This window comes from Candoia aspera, chromosome 7 (genome assembly GCF_035149785.1).
Source record: "Candoia aspera isolate rCanAsp1 chromosome 7, rCanAsp1.hap2, whole genome shotgun sequence".
Lineage (NCBI taxonomy): Eukaryota > Metazoa > Chordata > Lepidosauria > Squamata > Boidae > Candoia > Candoia aspera.
In genome coordinates, this window is record NC_086159.1 from 41,572,585 (window position 1) to 41,593,209 (window position 20,625).

The window sequence follows — 20,625 nt, forward strand, 5'->3', positions numbered from 1 at the left end:
GGCATTTTTTTCATGTTGGCTTGCTCTTTTTTTTTTCCCCCTGTCAGAGAACACTACTCAGTGCTCTGCATCATTAGGCTGCTGAGTGAAGAGCAGAAGAGAGGGCAAATTATTTCCTAGGAAAACATATTGGATTGGTCTGTTTATATAAGAAACCAGAGACCAGCTTGTCTTTGGATTCAAACTTATCCACCCCCCAAAACAAAAAGGATTACTGTACTTGCCCACAACTACCTTGTCCAACCACCTTTGCTTAACACGTAAGAAAACTTGGGCTGCTGAAACACTGAAAAGGACCCTTCCTTTTAATCACAGGGGCATTCCTTCGGTTGCAATCTAAATTGTACTGTATTAAACAGTAAATTCCATAGAAAGCAACTGGACTTACTTCACAGTAAGAGAATTAGAATTAGGCTGCAAGAGTTCTTAATATGTGCTAGACTAAAAGAGGGAGAGAGGTAGGGTGATACAGAAAGAAAAGATTTACCCCAAATTTATTTTTAATGAAACATTTTTTACTGACTTACATGCAAGCAGGTTGAACAACATGTACCCTCATCTTAATAGCACAGCTCTTCCCCTGATTTCAAAATTCTTTGCAAGCAAATAGTTTAGACAATTGAATGTAATCTATCTGTTTTCTAGCAGCTTTCTAAGAAAAACAAAAGAGGGTGTCAGAATGAAAGAAATCCCCTCCAAATACCATCACTACATGGAAGGCCCCATCAGATTACTCCTAACAGAATATGGTGCTTGATACCCACCCACCCCACAAAAAAACCCTTTGGTGATGTTTCCTCTCCTTTCACATTTCAGGCTATGCACATGTGTGTAGGTAGATGCAAGAAATGCTTTCAGGTATTATAGCAACAGAACACCTCAATGATAAATACTCCCCCACCCCCATAATATGAAAAGAGCCTTACCTAATTTCATTATAGTGATAATTAAATTATCACACTGTAGATAACAAACAACACTGTGAATGAAGGATGGTCAAAAGATTATTCCCCATGAGAACCAAGTGGTTAAAGCCAAACATGTCTGTTTATAAACAGCGTTTAAAATAATTTGGATTTTTTTACAATTTTAGAGACCATGTGTTTCTTAATTTTTTAGCACTAGGGGGCAATATTTCTGAGATTTATTGTCCTTTTTTGTTTGCTTTCTAACTGAAAATTGTATGTGGCTACAAATTATTATTTACTATGAGTATCTGGTCATTCTGAATCTGAGATTTATTTTCTTCCTTAAACTTCTATTCATAGCTTATGGCATACTACACAGCCAAAGACACTGTAATGGGCTATGAGAATAACCTTGAGAGAAGGGAGGAAGAGCCACAGCCTAGACAGTGGTCTGATAAGAGAAATTTGAGTCCAAAGCAGGAATGGGTGATGAAGAAAGCATCTCAAAATTGACCCTCCCTAGTTCTCTGGAACATAAAGTTGGGGAGCACTTTCAGACTTGCAAGATTCTGTTGGTATACAATAAAGGTAGTATTAGTATTCTTGGTTTTGGTTTCCTGGTCTGGACTAACTTGAAGGGCTGATGCACAAACCCTGTTCTGTTTCTTAAAGGATTCTATGAGGTAGAGTCATAAGCAAGACAACACAATCCATTTTTTAAAATCAGTTGGGCTGCTTCAGCACTCAAGCAGAACATACTCGAGCAGCCCAATTCTTCCTGTTCTCAGCTTCTCTGCCAGATAACTCAGTTGCCCATGAAAATAGAACCTTACAAGAAAGTTATGTGTAGTAATGGAAAAAGACAATGGGAGATAGGAATACAATTTGTCAGTAAGGATTATGGGTTAGCCAGTGGCTATGACCTTTGTGGAAAAAGCTCTCTCTACCCATGCAGCCCTCAAGAGCTTCTTCTGAGCTTTTCCATAGCCTAAAAACATTTGCATTCACTGTTTCCTGTCTAGCTGCAAATGAAAACTTTACACGGCTGAGGTGTTTAACAGCCTCAGTTAATTCAGCAGCCACTGGTAGGCCCAAATTACAGGATCTTGCAAATACCTCAATCATTAACTGCCTTAGCAATCCTTTTCTTTACCTTATTACAGTACTCACACTTTAAATCTGCATGTCTTCTTAAAACTACAACAAATTTTAGCCATGAAAGTTGAGTTACTTAAAAAGCTTCAATGCAAGCATGGCTGTTTCAGACAAAATAAGCATTAAGGGCTAAGATTAATTCTTGTCCTGGATGGAAACAAACTTAATTTTAACAGAATTTATATTATGTCATCTTTTGCACTGTATTTAAGACCGATATGTATATTATAAATATTTGCTTATACAATTTTAATTACCATAAAGATTTTAAACCATCTGAGTAAGTCATTATAAAATTTACACTGCCAGCTCAATATTATTTGTTACTGTGATCTAAGATTCAGTAACACATTTACAGGAATAAAATCAATATTTTAAAAATTATATTTCTGGCATAATAAACTGCAGTAAGTATTACAGGTCTTTCTTACATTTTAGTGGTTGTTAAATGTTACTTTAATGTCTTTAGCACTTCTTCTACATGTTTAAACACAGCAGGATCCTCAATAGTTGGGCTTATCTGAAAAAATTAAGAGGAAGAAATCACCCTTAGCATGGCAAATTAAAATTAATATGTTTTCTTTTTTGTGTGAAAATCATATACAGTATAATTCAGTATATGCCCAGTAAAAGACAGTTATTCTGTGATAATCAGGCACTTGCATTTATAGCAAAATTGATACTTTTGAACCATCACTCACTGTATCATCAAACAAAATGGTTCCTTCATATAGAAATGGAGACACTAAAATGGAATTTCAGGGAAATGGCCATCCTTATCTCACTGAATAGTCCAAATTTGTTTCGTTACAATTTGTAAACCTAGTTGCCCATTATAATGTTCCAGAATCAACACAATGAATATTGCTCTAATTAAAGCCATGTATGTGAATCCTCAAAGTATAACTTTAGGAGTAGGCTGTTAAAATTAGGAAACTGCAAACAGCACTATAGATACTAAAAATTTTAAGTAAGTTTGTTGCACCATATACCTTACTATATACTATATTACTGGCAGTTACCTTGTATGGCTTCCCATTCACGAGGGAAGAAAGAGCTGATCGTGGTATCTTGCCAGAACGTGTTTTTGGTATCTGTTTCACAAATACTGCTTTCCGAAATGCTGCCACAGGACCAATATCTTCTCTAACTCGTTTAACAATTTCTTCTAAAAGCTTTTCCTCTTCAGTATCAACTCCTGATAGGCACATAAGAGCACAACTGTCATAAGTGGCTTTATTCCTTTGTATGGGTACAATTTTGTTACTCACCTGCCTGTCACAACCAAATCAAGTCAATAATCTCAAACAAATCAATTGCACCTCAAAACTCCAAAGATAGATTCAGCTTTGTAAATGAACAAGGTCTCACCATTTCTTAGGACACACAATGCTAGAGGAACATGGCCCTTTAATGAATCCTCTTGGCCAACAACTGCACAGTCTGCCACAGCCTTATGGGAGAGAACAGCCTGTGGAGGAGACAAAATAAAAATACCATGCTAGACGAATATAAGACTGCATGTTTATTACTCATCTGACAAGGTGGGTTCAGCAGCAGCATCCCGTGGACAGAAAGAAGAAACTCTCCATTAATAGGAGGCTTGTGACCAGTACAGTGTTCCCACCGGCCAGATGGAACTGACCAACTTTGTCACCTCCTCCTATGCATACCAACCCCTGAAAACCTGCTCTATACAGTTTGGGGTCTCTCGGGAACATGGGAGAAGTAGCCTAGGAAGTAGCAGAAGGATCAGGCTACCAGTGAATAATCTTTTTACTAGTGGGAGTATTATGAGTAGAAATTAACTCAGGGAATCATTTAAAACGGAACAAACATTCTAGATCCAACGCTGAGAATTTGAAAATCCAGAAGTCATGGTCCATTCCTTAATCTGTATCAATAGAGATTTCTTCCCATATTATATGGTGGCTCTTTCAAACATTAATGGGAACGCTTTCATATGTAGATTGCCTAAAAAACTATGCTTCTTAGAAGTTAATGTGCCTTCAGCCACTGCATCTCTAGTAATGTATGCTCTCTATTCATTATACTGTACTACTGGTTTTCTAAGAGCAGAATTTTAAAATTATGTAATATTTCAATTCTGATCTGCATGCTCTTGGTGCAAATTTACACCATACTTTGTTCAGGTTTGAGTGATGCTCAGAGCTTAGATTGGTGCCAAATGTAAATGCAATAGCTTGTTACTGAAGTATCACATAGACCATAATGTTTGAATCATTAGTTTGGTTAATAAACTGAGCATTAGGTACTTTGGCTTACATTTGTGGTCAGCCATTGAAGTAATAAGAAGTATAGTACCCTAAAACAGCAAGATCTACCATTAGTCCTGTTAATTAATGCCACATTAAAATAGGAAAAACAAGGAAAAAACATGTATTTTTTACAAAGCATTAAGCAAAGTAATCAGTCACCAACTGATATAACTTAATAACTCTTTATCCTAAAAGCAAGATACTAAAAGATACAGCACTATTGAAAAAAGAAAGCAAATTTGGTGTTTTATTTAATAATGCTTGGCTAAGATTAAGAGTAAATATGTGCTAAACCATGTGTAGTTACAGATGAATTTGTGCTGGGCTAATTCATGTGGTGGTTGACTCTGATGTGTAGCAATAGGAGTGTGCAGGAGTCGCAAAATCTGATTTTTGAAACAGCCTGATTTAACTGAAACTGAATCGTAAGCTGCTCATTTCCACTTGGACCTCAAGTCTAAAATAAAATGTAGATGATCAAAACTCCTGTATTCTGTGATTAGCATGGAAAATCCATAAAACGTAACTTTTCATTAAACAGCAAGGAACTAATTTCCAAGCATTCTGTGGGGATGAAGCCTGCCTAATTTCAGGGAAATAGATGCCTGGTTTTGAGTTAGATCATTCTCCGAGCTTCAGAAGGATCCTTCAGTTTGAAGCTTTGATCAAATCACTCCATCAAGCCAGATTCACAATTAAAGCAGAGACCTGCTTTGATCCAGTTGATCAAAATGCATCGATATAAAGCACTCTACAGTCTTGTTATAGAACTTCATAGGTTCTATAAATGATCCACTGCTTCTGGAATTGCTACAGAAAATATTTGATGCAATATCACTTCTATAGAAGGAGAATGTAGGGGGAGGGAAGGTGGAATGAGTGACTAATTTTAATATGAGTAGCTGACCAATCAGTGTTATCACTTTGTTAAATTCTCTGACAGAGCTCCTTTGGGTGGCAATGCAAACATTAGTTTGAGTTTCATTTACTTTCCCACTCCTCAGCTTCTTTAACATGCTAAGCAAGGACCACAAATCTTAATTTAGCTCTTTCTTATGTTAATGGAATGATAAGACTTCTGTGTTCTGTCCTGCCAATGCAATTTGCCGTGAAAGCTGCAACCAAGTCCTGCTCAGGAAATGCCAAACTTTGCCAATGTGCTCCACCCAGCCTACACATAATGCTGAGGAGATCTTTTCCAGGACAAGCAAACTTGTCAACCAGTTTTCGCACTCTTTCTGGCATCTTAGAAAGCCAAGTGATCAGAGGCATAAGTGATCAGTCCATAAGGGCACGTTACTGAGCCTCAGTGTCATGCTTTTTGGGGCTACCACACTTGGCATGAAGTTTATTTTAAAACAGTTTTAAACTTATTTTTTTTTTAAATTTGGACTAGAATATTTTCTGAATTGATTCAATGGAACTTCTCTATAGATTTTGATGGCTGTTGTGCTGGCCTTTCCTTATGTTTACTAGTTCATTTTTTAAAAGATGTGGGGAAATATTTCAAAAATATATTTACAATGAGACCCATTAAACCTTGGCAGATTAATGTCTTCCACAGAGGCTAGATTGGCTATTCTCATCTCATTCTGCATTGTAAGTGAAGTACCACAGGCATTTTAATGCTTCCCCTTATAGCTCATGGATGAATCTTTTTCCTTATCAAATTATGAAGCAGCTTGCATCAAATCTTGCTTTCTTTGCTTGATTTGTCTTGAATTCAAATCAAAGCATGCCTTCTTTGAATACTGCATGACAGATGATATGCTTCACTAAACCCTCACCAGGCCCATCAACAATGTATCCTCTTTACCCTGTTTTTAAAACTGATTTCTTTTTCCTGCATTCCAATCAATGCTGCCAGGGAGCTGGACAGGGATCCTGCCATTTTTTTCTTATTCAGTGTCTCTGATAAAGCAGTAGTCTAGAATATTGTCAGAAATTAATAGGATGGCTTTCCGTGAGTATGTAAGAGGAGCAGCCTAGCACTCCTCAGAGCACTGCTCCTCATTGCCCCACCCTCTCATCAAGTCTTCATGGAGAGAACTTTGGTATGGGAGAGGCTCACCAGGAAACACTTTGCCCTTTGATCTTGAAGCAGATTCCCCTCCACTCTTTTGCTGATTTTGAGATTAAGTTACCACATTTTCCTGGTTGTTTTATCTTTACCTCTTCAATTGCACCTGCTGAAATTCTGTGGCCTGCAACATTTATCACATCATCCACACGAGACATGACATATAGATAGCCTTCTTCATCCATATACCCTGCATCCATAGTATCATAATACCCCTAGGAAGAAAAGTAGATAAATGAAAAATGCTTCAGAATATTAGACATAACAATACTACATATTTGCTCCTTTAAAGTAAATCAATGCATGACCAAAGAAGTACCTCATTGGACCCCTGGCAACTATTCTAGGTTCCAACCTATGATTTTAAGGTTCTGTCCCTGGAGGCTGACACAAGACACATCACTAGAATGGCTTCTCCATAAACCCAGTACCTAACATTCAGGACCAATTACCATGTGTGCTGTTTAATTTATATGTGATCTCTGTGTCAGCACTGGACATTCCAGGGGGAATTGTCTCCTAGTCTGATAAAGACTTTTGGAAAAGGAAGAAAAATATGCAGATTTGGAATAACTGAACCTCTTGCACTATACTGTACTAAATATACCTAAATATGTCTGTATATATGTGTGCACATGCATGTGTGGGTTCAGTGGAAATATTTTTTAGCATGGAAAATATTTTAATATAAGATGATATATTTTAACTAATACTAAACCATTCAGCAAGCTTAAAGATTGAAAACTAAACATTTCCATAAAGCTAAGAAAAGGTTCCAGGATTCAAAAGCCAAACAGTAAATGTTCGTACAATGAGTAAAAGGGAGGCAAGGAGAGCCACTGATCAAAATTAAAGGGCAAATAGAGAGCATTTCATATTTTAAATAGTTAATGTACTGTGTGTTATTACATATTTAATCACTTCTTACCGGAAATTTTTGGAAATATAATTCTTTATAAAGCTCTTCATTTTCCCAAAGACCCAAAAAGGCTCCTGGTGGTAAAGGCAACCTATTGTATTTTTTTTAAAAAAGGTGGGAAAGTATATATGCATGATATAACAAAATCAAGAATAATGAAATCATGTACTTCAAAACTCAAAATACTTGCTAAATACAGGGCTCAAGACACTGTTCAGCTTAAATACAGAGCATAGGACAGTATTATAAAAGCCAAAAAATTACAGACTTCTCCCTCCAAGTCAGACCAAGGGAACAGGTTTCAGAGAAGGATATCCACTATTTCATTCTACCTCTCACCATAATCACCCCAGCAGGCTTCGAAGCTGCTTTCCTTCCCACTTTGGGTACAAAACAAAATTGAGTCAAACCTTGCTGTAGGCGATGAGAAGAGTTTGGGGTTTTTTTTAAGCCAATCACAAAGTACAATGCTTCATCCAGTCCCACTGGTCTTGTGGTTTTTGATGGTGTACTCCAACAAAAAAATTACTTTCCCCAAGCCATCACACATCATAGTGATACAACGTGGAAAGAACTTAACTGAAATTATAATGCATTATGGTTGTCTTTTTAAATATTTTCATTTGTTATATTTTATACAACACAAATGCATCTGATTTTTAAGTAAGAATACATTCTGATGTTGTTTGTCCACATGGTAAGATATGAAAACACCTGCCCTGAATGCTTCCTTCATGCAGTCCAAACAATCAAAAGTATGGGATTTCACTGCTTGAAGGTATGGATTTTTCATATTAAGTAACTAAGGTCTGTATACACAGACTACCATTTGTTGTAATTATGTCCATGTTTTATACACACTAGTCAAAAAAGATAACAAGTGAAGCAGTCATAAATACTGAGTTTGCAGCTTAGGGTTCAACCATTATATTCTCCTGAATACTGCAGAATTTTCAGAATACTCTAATGGAAATACATAAAAAAGGAAAAAAGATAGAAGGTATCAACTCATGCAGAAATCTAAGAAAGTGCATTAACTGCTTTAATTAGGAGAGGAGCTGTGCTTTCAGGAAGTCCAGAGCACTTCTTAATAGTTCTGAAAAGTGTGCAGCCCTATAAAAGAATAATCAGCTCCAGTAGTACCTGTAAATCAGCCAAAAAATTACAAATGACATATCACAGTGGCGATTTAGTGAAATTGTAATCAGAAGCAGCAGAAATGGAAAAGAGTGGAATGCAGAAAAGAACACGATGTCCAATCAATGGTTCAACTGTGCACAAAGATAAATGGATCATTAAAACCTTCTAGATGAATACACAGAATACAGCATGCTAATAAAAACATGATTGTGTATTTGTTAGGAAAATAACTGAGGGAGATATAAATCCTTAAAATCAGAATTTGTCATCTATGTATACTCTATAGGAAAAGTAAGCTGATTAGAAACTAGATTCTCTCCAGGATCTTAAGACTAATATTTTACAGAGTCTGTGATACTCCATTCACTTTACAAGAGATGTGCAAAAATCAATACAGGATCAGGTCGCCCCATGGAATTCCAAAATAATCCCCTGTGATTTGATTTGATACAGACTCCCAAATGGCTCTAGGCAGCTTACTTAGTCAAAAGGGAAGAAAAAAGATCATGGCAAACAAAGTCAGGACCATGCTGTTCTCGAGGGAGGTGCTTTCGGGAAATAAATCTCCTGAACTTGAAGCAGTTCAAGGTGCCTGGGGGCTTGTTCAGTCCTAAGATATACCTGTTTTCTTCAGAATGCTGGGTCAGGGACACCATGAACCTCTTCTGGTTCATAAGATTTAATTCTGGAAACTGCCCAGCGGTCCCCCAGAATGGCAGTGTCCAGAGATTCAGTATAGCCCTGGGGCAACAGCACATCCTGTTCTCTGGAACATTCCACTCCTGTATCCATCAGTTAGGCACATCCTTATGTGTTACGCATGAATGGGATTCATTTGCTAAAAATTATAATAGAACACATCACTGGCAGCAGTCAAGGATTTTCCCGGCCCTGCCCTAAGTTAAATGCGTTGAGCAATGGAATATAATTTTCTGTATGAAATTCCAGTGTTAAAATTTTTTTAAAGATCTCTTTAAAAAGGCTGGAGTCAGCATCTTAAGATAAAGACAGTAAGAGGCCTAAACACACAATGATCTGAAGGCAAGCACATCACTTATGCATTCCAAGGTGGAATGGGGAGAAAAACAGACACCTGAGAAACAAGAAAATCAGCCAAGTAAGTTGCATAAGAGGAACTTTCAAAGTTCTTTCCCCTAGCAACTAGCAAACTATAACAGAGTCAGAAACAAAGCCTCAACAGAGGATTCTTGCTCCAGGCAGGGTAGCACTACCCCATTCTCACTGCATTGTGCCCTGGGGGGATAAGAATGAATGAAAAGAGAGAGAGAGAGAGAGAGAGAGAGGTGAGGGTGTATTGAGAGTATGGGCACCTATCTTGTCAAATCAAGAAAGCTTTATTGTTGCTGAAACTCAGTATACTTGCTACTCACTGCAAACATTCTAGCTGCCTTGAAATTGAAATCTGAGAATGCTAAAAAGGAGAATTAGGGATAGATACCCCACACTGCATGTGAGTGTGTGTATATATGTTCACTGCATAAAATCTCACTGCCTACCCAGGCTGGGCTTCTGGCAAATGCAAGACACTTATTCCCATCTGCTAAGTGAGTTGTGGAACAGAGCAGGTGGGAGGAGGCAGTGACACATGCCCACTATACTGTAGATGTGAATGGCTGTCTATACATGGGATAAATATACAAAATGATTAAGATTGTTAAGGAAAATTTGTAACACTAGTTCCTACATAGGCCTATATATGTCCACTGCATGGTTAACATGTACACATTAAGGGCAGAGAAACCACATATGATCAGGGCAGGGCCAGGGACGTAGCCCCACTTCCTTTTAATCATGTGCAGCTGTTTCTGTGCAATTATCAAGATATCAAATTATACAATTCATAACTAAATATTGGAAAAACATAATTGTGCCCGAAAGAAAAAGGCTGAGCTAGATTATATATAATGTACTTCTGAGAGAGCTGTAAGCCCTATTGACTACACTTAATGCATTGTTCATAAGCAAACAGGAAGGGATTCTGCCCTTCAATGTTTAAAAGTAATGAAATAAAATATCGTTTTGTGTGCCAGCTGTTAAGTGTCTATCTTTAAATCAACACTTAATAACCTAGATTTTATGATCAGAGGCTACATTTACCTTTAATCATTAATCTTTTTCAGAATACAGTTCTATCTTTCAGTATATTAGCCTATGCTTTCTATTTCAAATAAGTTTTTTTTTCTTAAATGGAGATTGTCTTTCAAGTATCTTCTTGGCAAACAGACATGAACATTGCAGCAGATCAATATTACAATATCCTATCAGCAGACCTGGGTCTCCCATAATAACCATACAAATTATTCTTCAACTGTCCACTGTGGATACATTCTCATTCCCTGCATCTTTATTACTTTGCTTAGTTGTAAATGTCTGGAAAGTCATGGATTGCTTACTTCACCACAATGTTTCCTAGTGTCCTCACTTTTACAGGTTGCTTGTTGTCATCCAGAATCACAACTAAAACAAAAGGGCATCACAGGAAGTCACAAAAACAAGGGTAATACTTTCAATTTTAATAAAAATAGAAATATGTCAAGCTTAACCAAAGTTAAATGGAATGAATGGTTTTTTTTTTTCAAAATTTACAGTCCTGAGAATATTATACGTAATGAAAGAGGAGGAGGTAGAAATGGACAAGCTGATATCTATTCCTGGATTAATAAACATGGGTCATTTGCCATAGTTATGTATGAATTTCTCTTTGCTTCATCACTACTGTTCATGTTATCCAAATAGGAGAATATATAATTTTTAAAAACGTTTTCTTCCATGCATCTTTTATATAAACACAATTAACTATTTTTCAGTTAACTAAATACTTCTTATTCATGTATGTGAAATAGCCTGCATTACATTTCATAATTTCATTTCACAATTATAACTAATTATATTTCAAGAGAAGATATCCCTTAGTATTCAAAGTTAAACCACAATACTAAATTATGACAATCCTCTTAACATCCTTCATTTTGATTGCACATGTTCTATACTTCCTTCACTTGTCATTCAAAGTAGAGGCAGCTAGTGCCTTTTTCATGTCTGGTTCATAAAAGATAGTCTTCTTGATAAAGTAGTTGAACTTTAGCTAAGTTTTCTGCATCATAAACATATTTATGGAGGTTACCAAACTGACACACTGTGAATATGCAAATCCCAAACTCAAAGGCTCTTCAATATTAAAATTTCTTGCATATGTGAGTGCAGATACTATAATACACATGCAGAAATCCAACAGCTATAAAGTATCCTGCTCAGAATATGTCAGGCACACCCATGGAATGCACAACAGTTGCCATGACTTCATAATAACCAACAGGATTCATTCTTCCAGATACCTCTCCAAGAGGTATCTGAAACTCTGGTCTAATTTGCTATAAAAGAGATAGGTTACATTTCCTGGCCCACAAGCAGTTTAATCTCTGTGTGGCAGTTTGTGTATAATTATTTTTTTGACTTTCATTCATTCTGGTAATTCAGTACAAAAGTGATTCTCTTGGGCATTTGTGCTACAGAATAGAAAGCCACATATAGCAACTTATATGCGCTGGGATACTCTAAAGACGTCCAAGCAAAAAATGAAGCAATAACAGTCCACATTACACTGTGTTGTGCCTTTTTGTCAGAGTGAATGCTGGTTACTGCATCTTTAGGAAACAACTGATTCATGATACAATTCCATAAATACAGTACATTCTGTATATTTGGCAGGGGTTCTTTCATCTCTGAGATATTGCTACAGAATAGGAATATTGAACTAGTTAAAAAAGGTCAATGTTTGGTTGGTTCTAAATTGTCTAAATAGAAACACCTAAGTTTTAAAGATTGTTTACTTGTTCTTTTTGTCAGGAACTGAGTGTTTTAAAAGATATATATATACACACATACACAGTATATTTTAGTAGCAACTACTTTGCAACTTTACCATTGTATCCTGGTACCAATTTTCCTGTCTGTCCTGGAGGAGGCATTAAAGAGTTTCCTAAGCCAATGCAGGAAGCTGTTATCGGAGAGCCTGTTTCTGTAATAAAAAAAGAAAAATGCTTTTTAAAGGTTTTTGTAACATTATATTTAGAGAGCTATTTTTATGTGTAAATTAATTGACTTTGAGGTCCACTTTTTTTAAAAATTAAAAAAAAAACTTTAAAACTGTCATTATGTGCAGTACAACAGGAATAGAATTTAAATAACCTAAGGGAACCAATGCAGCATACTAGTTAAGTTGTTGAACTAGCATTAAAGAAACTCGGGTTCAAGTCCCCTCTAGAGCATAGAGCTCACTGGATGATATGGAACCAGTCATTATCTCTCAGCCTAGCCTACCTCATTGGGTGTTTCTGGGGATAAAATAAACTGAAGAACATCCAGTCCAATCCCTTATATGACACTACTTCTTATGCTAGAATCAGTATAGAAAAGCATGCAAATCCTGTTACCAAATCCACATGGTTTTCAAAGATGACTTCACTGTATACAATAGATTGAGCATATGGCATACTGTAATACTTTATTCATAGTTTTACAATTATTTGTAAATAACAATTCTATTCATGCCTAGCCAGAGGTGAACTCTCTTAAACACATAGGATTTACTTCCAAATAAGTGTTTGCAACATAAGTCTTACTGAAATCTTCTACAATAAGGGGAATATTGAGATCATCACAATAAGGAGACCATACTGGAGGATGAGGAGAAAATATGATGGAAAAAAAAATCTCTTCAGTCTCCAAAGTTGCTAAGGGCACAGCATTAAGTGTCAAAGGTATGAGTCCGGGGATAATCTTGAAAAAGGTACCTCGTGATCAAAAGGGGAAAAAATGAATACATGTCAGAAAGCTGTCTTATATAGTGTCAAATCAATTTTGGACACTAACTGGCAGCCACTATCCAAAGTTTCAGACCAGAAACTCTTCATACCTAATTCTCATCCTCTTATTTTCTCCACAACAACTACCCATGAGATGGATTGGGTTGACAGAAAGTGATTGGCCCAATGTCATTCAGCCATCTGGAAGAATATCAAAAGACAAAGATACCACTTGGAGTACTGAGGCTGGCACCTATGCTGCTATTACACTGGGCACACAGAGAGTTCTAAACTCTGATGAATGTAACTGCCATAAAATAGTATTCTCTTTGTGTTAAAAAAAAACCTGGCAGCCTTTGTTCAAGATGCAAATTCTGTTTAAGGAGTTTTAATCTATTTATTCTATCTAAATCCTGCCTGTTCAGGGGCCAAAATGTTCTCTAAATACATCCAATCTAAATGTTTTGATAGGGAAATCTAGCATATAGCTTACTAATTACTGACAATAAACTGATGGGATGGTAGTTAGCAGCATTCTGCCTATCAATTTTCTTGTATGCTGAAACAGTGATAGAAATAAGCCAGTCTTTAGGAAGTGGCAGAATTGTTAATAACAATAAATGGGGGGCTAGCATAGAAGCCCACCAATCAGAATTTATTTTCAATAATTTTTGGCAAAATTGTATCTTTATCTGGAGCTTTATCATTTTTCAAGTGAGAAATTACTTTTTTGATTTCTGATTGTGAAACTAGGAGCTAATTGGAAAAGAGACTGGATAATGGGGGAGGGGGATCAAGTGAGTCACCACCAAGTGGAGCATCAATTAAACACAAAAATATCTGGTCCAGTACACTAGGAGATTAGGTTACTGGCACTGAAACTAGGTTTACAGAAGGATGGGATAGCAGATACCAGGATAGATGATCAACTTCATCATTGCTTGTTGGAGCCACACTATGTATTAGGTTTGTGTTTCCAGTTTTATTTTGGCAATGAGCCCAGATTTAGAGGAAGACAGTAGAGGCTTAATCATCAGATCTCTGAAGACCCAATTGGAATAAATGTGAAAGGGTGCCAAATAATTTTTCATTCTAATTAACATATATAGAATTGTAGAAGAATTAAACTTAAGTAAAATCATACAAATATCCTTGAAATGGGAAGCCACTCCATGGCTACTAAATCTCCCTGAGAAACTGGAATACATAGCACAAACTCATAGAAGAGTGGCTTTTTAATAGAAATCCCATTTTTATTTATGCCATTATTCTGAGGCGCAAAGGCGATTCCCGGGGATTCCTCCATCTGTTGCAATACCTTTTGGGAAATACTTTAAAAGCCAGAAAAGCATGTCTCATTTCTCCTTAATGGTTTTTATATTGGGGTATATTATGGAAACTGTGTCAGCCATTAAAAGACATTGATTTTCTAGCAAGTCTGTTTGAGAAGGACCTGTTAAGAGGAGATTAGATAAACCATTATTTTCTGAATGATTTGTCTGCTGATTTATAGAGTTCTCTTGTAGAGGGAGAGTGGTAGATATATCCCGGTTGTTTGTAGTTACTGCCTCTATCCTGGCTCTACTTCTGAGGCAGGTTGAGGCTCACATTGAAACTTCTGTACTTTCTGGTGTAGAGTCAGATCCGTGAGCCAAGACATCAATCCTTAACTGTGTATTGCATATTCAGAGTTCGTTCAAGACCTCTTCTTCTATTCCCCATTAGAGAGATAAATAAAAAGGAACTATCTAAAAGTATATTAAAAAGGGAGAAAGCTACTAAATTAACCTAAGCAAAGGACCATCTAACTAGGTTAAAATTAGATTTAAAACCAGATAAAAATAAAAACAGAATTCTAATTAAAAGAACATAGGGGAAACAGAGATAAAGAGTTTTATCACACTGCCCTGCCATCATAGACAAAAATCAATTTAAACTGGCGGCAATTCAGTATCAGAACCACTTTGTTACTGAATGGTTCCTTATGAATGTATTTATCCAATGGGAGAGAATATGTTTTCAATGCTATCCTAAGATCAGCTACTTTAATACATAATGATGGGAAATTCTCATCATTTAAATGAGACTTTTTTAAAAGTAAAGCTAGTTGCCAAATTAGAGTGGGAACAGAAAGATTACAGGGAGAGAGGGAAGGAGGAGGAGGAGGAGGAGGAGGAGGAAGAGGAAAGAAAGTTGCTGTGATCCATGCCCACTCTGGCTTCATCTACCACTACTATATGACCATGAACAAACATGATCTTCAGACAGAAAATGCTTCTCATCCTTTACCTAAATATGTTGAATGTTGGATCCAGAAACAAAGGTGAACTCAGTTCACATGTGCTGCCAGTTATATCCCAGCAAAAATAATGCAGGTGAAAGCAGTTTTTAAGATACTACTTCAAATAAGACTGATTCTACTACAGTAAAAATAAAGCTTGTACCTCCATAAAGACAGAAGACAGGAAAAGAGGCACATCTACACAATTTCTTAACTTTTGTCTACCATTCTTGAAAGATATGTCAGTATGACACAGCCTTCCTCTCCTTCCTTGCCCACTGTCAAGGTCAGCTTCTTGTGCAAGTTTTTCTAATCTGATAGAGAAGTAATGGTTTCCATCTTCTCCTAACATAAGCTGTGCTATTTCCATGATGTTTGATGGCAGGGGCTGTGATGTTTGATTATTTTTGGCTGCAGCAGGCAAACCTGTTATCACTGTAGCCAACTTTTCTCTTACTGGACTGACATGATTCCAAAAGGAAAAAGGAGCACCAACATCACTAGACAAAATTATAGCCCAAGCCTTCTGAGTGCTTCCTCCAGCAATCTTGGTATAGCTATTGCTGGAAAAGTGGAAAAGTAGAAAAGTTTTGCTTCTCTAAAGCAAACAGTGAAGGTTTTGCTACATAGCTAAACTCACTACTTCAGTCAAAATTTGCCTCCTCCCCAGCACAACAAGTTAGTGGCAGTGACTGATGTTTTTTTCTTCCATTTGGGAAATCTACCAGTAGCTGAACTTTAATCTGTCTTGCAGTAAACTCCACAATCACTCACAGGCCCTGATACCAAGGCACAGTAGAGACCAGCTGTTTAGGCAGAGCAAATTTAAGCTGGCATATCATTATAAAGCCTCAGCCTGGAGCAAACCATGTTAAACCAACTGTCTGAAAGTTGGCAAAGACAAAACAAGCCATAAGAGAAGGTAGAGTCTAATCAGAAGTAAACAGATCCTAGATCCAGCAGGTTTCCCAAAATATGTAGAAGTAACCAAGGTAGTTCTTAGCCTCAGAGGAAAAGAAGGAAATGAGGCATAATGAAAATCATTCTATTTGAAGCCAATTAGTAGACAGCTAGGACCAACTGAATTGGAGCAGAGCTTAACACAGCAGAAAAGTTGTGCACAGAAAAAGAATATCATCTTAGATAGCTTTAATGAGCATGTCAGAGAAACACAGGTTATTGATCTTACACACTCAGACCTCCCAAGCATAAGGGATCATACACTTAGACATAGCAGGTTTAAAAGTAAAGTAAAAAGAGCCTGGCTTTTATTCTTGGTTCTGTTACATCCATCTCTGGTGGAAAAATGATGTTCCTTATTTCTTCTGTTGTTTAACTATACTTAGTGATCTCTTAGCCCTATAGCTGCTAAGAGGTGCATGGAAGAAAGGGCTAGGCACATGGCTTTAGGCCCATGATGGAGACAGAGGAGAGCAGCATGCATGCTGCCTCCTCAGTAGGGGGAAGAAGGAGGAAGAGAGAGAGAGAGAGAGAAGTGGGAGTGGCAACAGACAGCTTCCTCTAACAAGCACGGAGAGTTGCATCTTGGAAACAAACTCAATTTACATGCTAATCGAGGCATCCTGATTTGCTAACACTTCCAACGCTATTGGACTACGGCTAAGGACAAAAATCCAGGCTTAGAACATCCTTCAGCACATAAGCTACAAAGCAGGGATGCTCAGCATCTTCCCAAGATTTTGGGTGCAGTCTCCAAATGTGAGTACTGAAGATCATCTGAGAGTGTACAGATGGAACATTTTGGACTTAAACTGCCATGCTATATTAATTAAAATATGAATGACTTTGTTAGAGAAAATTAAGACTGGACATATAGGCAACTGAATGCATTATGCTACAAGAAAATGTAGTCAAGAAAAAAAATGAGTTCAAATATTGCAAAACAGCCACATTAATTATATAGAGCCTATTATTATGATCCTGCCATAGCTAAACTAAGCATATGCTTAATTTTCTCAGGTTAATTAAATTACATTGGGACTTTACAATGTTCAATTTTGGCTCAATGTTGCACATTTATTTCATTCATTATCAAGCTTTAAGAAAGCATAACAGAAGACAGTTGCAAAAAATAAGTAGACTGAATCACTTTTAAAAAGTACTATTATTCATTCTTCCAAGCAGATGACTTCCTGTATTGGCTCCGCAGAAGATTGGTGAATAGTTAGTGGTGTGAACAAGTTTTCCCCGTTGAACATATAAGATATACTGGTGCAGAAAGGGCTATTTAGTCAGCCAAGGACTTGGTATGTAACTTGGCAAGCTTTGCATTACAAATTCCTCCACACATGAACTCAGAAGTTATTCAGCATGTCTTGCGGATTTCATTCTTATTAATCACTCTTGTTTACCCCTTATTTGTATCCTTGCTTGTAACTATTATGATAAAAATGCCAGCTCCCTTATCTAACATCTGCCAAGGAGATGGGGAACAGTAACTACCTAAGAATGATGTGCTCATACACAGAGGTCACTTACTGGGGTTCTCACGGTATTGACCAGATATGTCATCAAGCAACCTGCATATTTTCCTTAAAAATATTCTTGGCAGAGATTCCACTATCTAAAGTTATGAACAAGTCGCTGATAAAAGATGCTAGATATTATTGTTTATACTTCTTGTCTCTTAAGAAAACTATTGAAAGATGGCAAAAGCCCCTAAACAGTTTGAACCCCAACACAGACCCAAAATCCCAGGAAGGTGCTGTGCAACTGCCAGCAACAAAGAGTCCATCCACTGCCATTCTTGAGGTTCCTGGCATGCTGATGGGATGCGGATTGTTTTATCTTTCACTGTTAACTTTCTTATATTTATTCAATAAAATCCTTTTTGGCATTTCACCGCAGTTTGAGCCTACTGAATCCTAAAGAACCTATTGGCTCCCGACCGGTCACCAGGGTGCCAACACATTTCTTTAGGAAACTTGTGGCTAATGCATATGGGAAGATTTCTTGTAAAAGATGTTCTGAACAGGGAAAATGCTTTTTAAAGCTACAATATATAAAAAGCAACACACCTGATCTGCTACATGGACACAGATTGCAGACAGTCTATATATATAATTAATCGTCCAATATATGTAGTTTCAGTGATTAAAAACGCTTAAGCTTCACTCCCTGTATTAAAATAATTTCCAGTAGGAAAACACAAGCCCATCTTCACATCACATAATCCCTGAGCATTTGTGCAGTTTCATGAGTTAGGGCCAGCAGTGGACCATATGTTCCTTAGAGCAAAACAAAAAAACCAGCTGTGTGCTTGGAAGTTAATATCCAGCAGAAGTCCACAGACTGAATGAAACATATGAAGCTGTAGCAGAGGAAGGGCAAGCCAAAGGAACATCTGTTACCTAGATTACTGAATCTGTTCTTAATGGTAGCTAATCTAGAAGAACATTGCAGAACACCAGTTTTAAGGATCTGTCATCGTATTTCTATTAATTAAGCTGGACACATCTATACCCATAGGAATAATAGCAAACAAGGTATTTTGTCACGCTTTCCACCCTATTGCCAACCATAAAATGTGGAAAATTTTCATACAGTGAGGGACATCATTTGAACTATTTACTTCTTAAAATTGAGAAAGCTGAAATGATTATTTTACTTATTTAGTTTCTCCTTCTGAAAGAGAAACTTTACTTTCATAGCACATCCTACAGAAGGAAGGAGAAAGCAGCAAGGTTCTTGATTGCAGCTGTATTTTGGAAGGAGAAGATAAATAGGCAGAACTTGTTAAGGCAGAGTGGCAGAAACAATTTGAAAACTATTACTAGTATTTCTTACTGCAGTATGTATCAGCATATCACAGCATTTTAATAAAAATGATGATTTTTCCCAGTATGAATAGAATCAAAGCATTTTATTCATTTCCACTTACAACTGTTGTTCTATGGACAATAGACACAGATGAATAACACAAAAAATCTCATATATTGGTGCTAAACATTCATGATTTAACTGCTTCCAAAAAAAAATTATGTTTGCTTTAATGTCAGTAACCCAATACAGAGAGAAGAGAACAATCAGACAGATACTATTTGAAATATGTGAAAAACCATCTACAGCAGGGATTAGTGTTTTATAACCTGCTTCATGCTCTTTCTCCAGGAAAAGATCCATCAGGGCTGCCTTAAATCTAGCAAAGGATTATTCTTTCTATAAAAGAAATTCATGGAGCTTAACTCTCAGTTCCCTATTCACAAACCATCAGTAAAAACATCTACGCTACCCTAATGAAGACTCTAGTCACAGAACAAGGGGAAAAGCTGTTGCTAGGCAACAGAAATGACATCAGCAACCTGTAACGTTGTCATAGAAACATATAAAACTAACGGCCGTCAGAGCTTCTCTCATTTATGCAAATGAGATTTGAAAAACTTCCCCACCATCTCTCTCTCTTTTAGCACACCTTAAAATTAGTTTGAGATTAGATCCATGACTGTTGTAGGTATTCCTTTTACTGCAGTCAGTGCACTTGCACAAGGGAAGGAAGGAACATGAAAAGAAACACTGGATTCATGCTTAACAGATACAATTTCAGAATAAAATGAAATGCCACACATATGCAATTCCAAAATCAGAAGAAATTAGAGAAAATGCATGTGGGAATATCTTCAGAGGGATAAAGCTGGGCTACCAAGAGAACTGTCAAAGTCGGGGTGGGGTGGGGTGACACTTATCTTTCAAATTTTGACAGCACTTTGAAAAACTGGCTGAAGGAAATGCTGATTCCCAGGTAAGATTTTTATCATCACTACTAAAAATATCAAAAGAAAGGAAGGAAAATGAAATGTATTTTATTCAAAACATTCTGTCATCTCTCACTGAATAAATGCCATCTTTTCCTCTGGGCAATTCTTCACAGAGAAATGAAAACCACTCAGTCCTACCATTTCTGTAATGCCTCCTTCAACTCCTTATTTAGCAAAAGCTTTTCATCACTTGTATCTTTAAAAGTGCTCAGTCTAGTATACTAGACTGTGTGTTATTAGTGGATATGTTAACTAAACTCCT

At 36.8% G+C, this 20,625-nt stretch overlaps 1 protein-coding gene across 2 annotated transcripts in view; it reads right to left on the reverse strand.

The window, feature by feature from the left end:
* Window positions 1–493: 493 nt before the first annotated feature.
* ACSS3 (acyl-CoA synthetase short chain family member 3) overlaps window positions 494–20,625 on the reverse strand; it is a 49,921-nt gene continuing 29,789 nt past the window's right edge. For both annotated transcript variants that reach the window (XM_063308994.1, XM_063308995.1), the window contains 7 exons: window positions 12,425–12,520; window positions 10,896–10,959; window positions 7,351–7,432; window positions 6,515–6,637; window positions 3,435–3,534; window positions 3,086–3,261; window positions 494–2,583 (listed from right to left, as the gene is read on the reverse strand). In XM_063308994.1, the coding sequence (XP_063165064.1) occupies window positions 2,515–2,583; window positions 3,086–3,261; window positions 3,435–3,534; window positions 6,515–6,637; window positions 7,351–7,432; window positions 10,896–10,959; window positions 12,425–12,520 (710 nt within the window). In that variant the 3' untranslated portion in view covers window positions 494–2,514. The remainder of the gene's footprint in view (window positions 2,584–3,085; window positions 3,262–3,434; window positions 3,535–6,514; window positions 6,638–7,350; window positions 7,433–10,895; window positions 10,960–12,424; window positions 12,521–20,625) is intronic.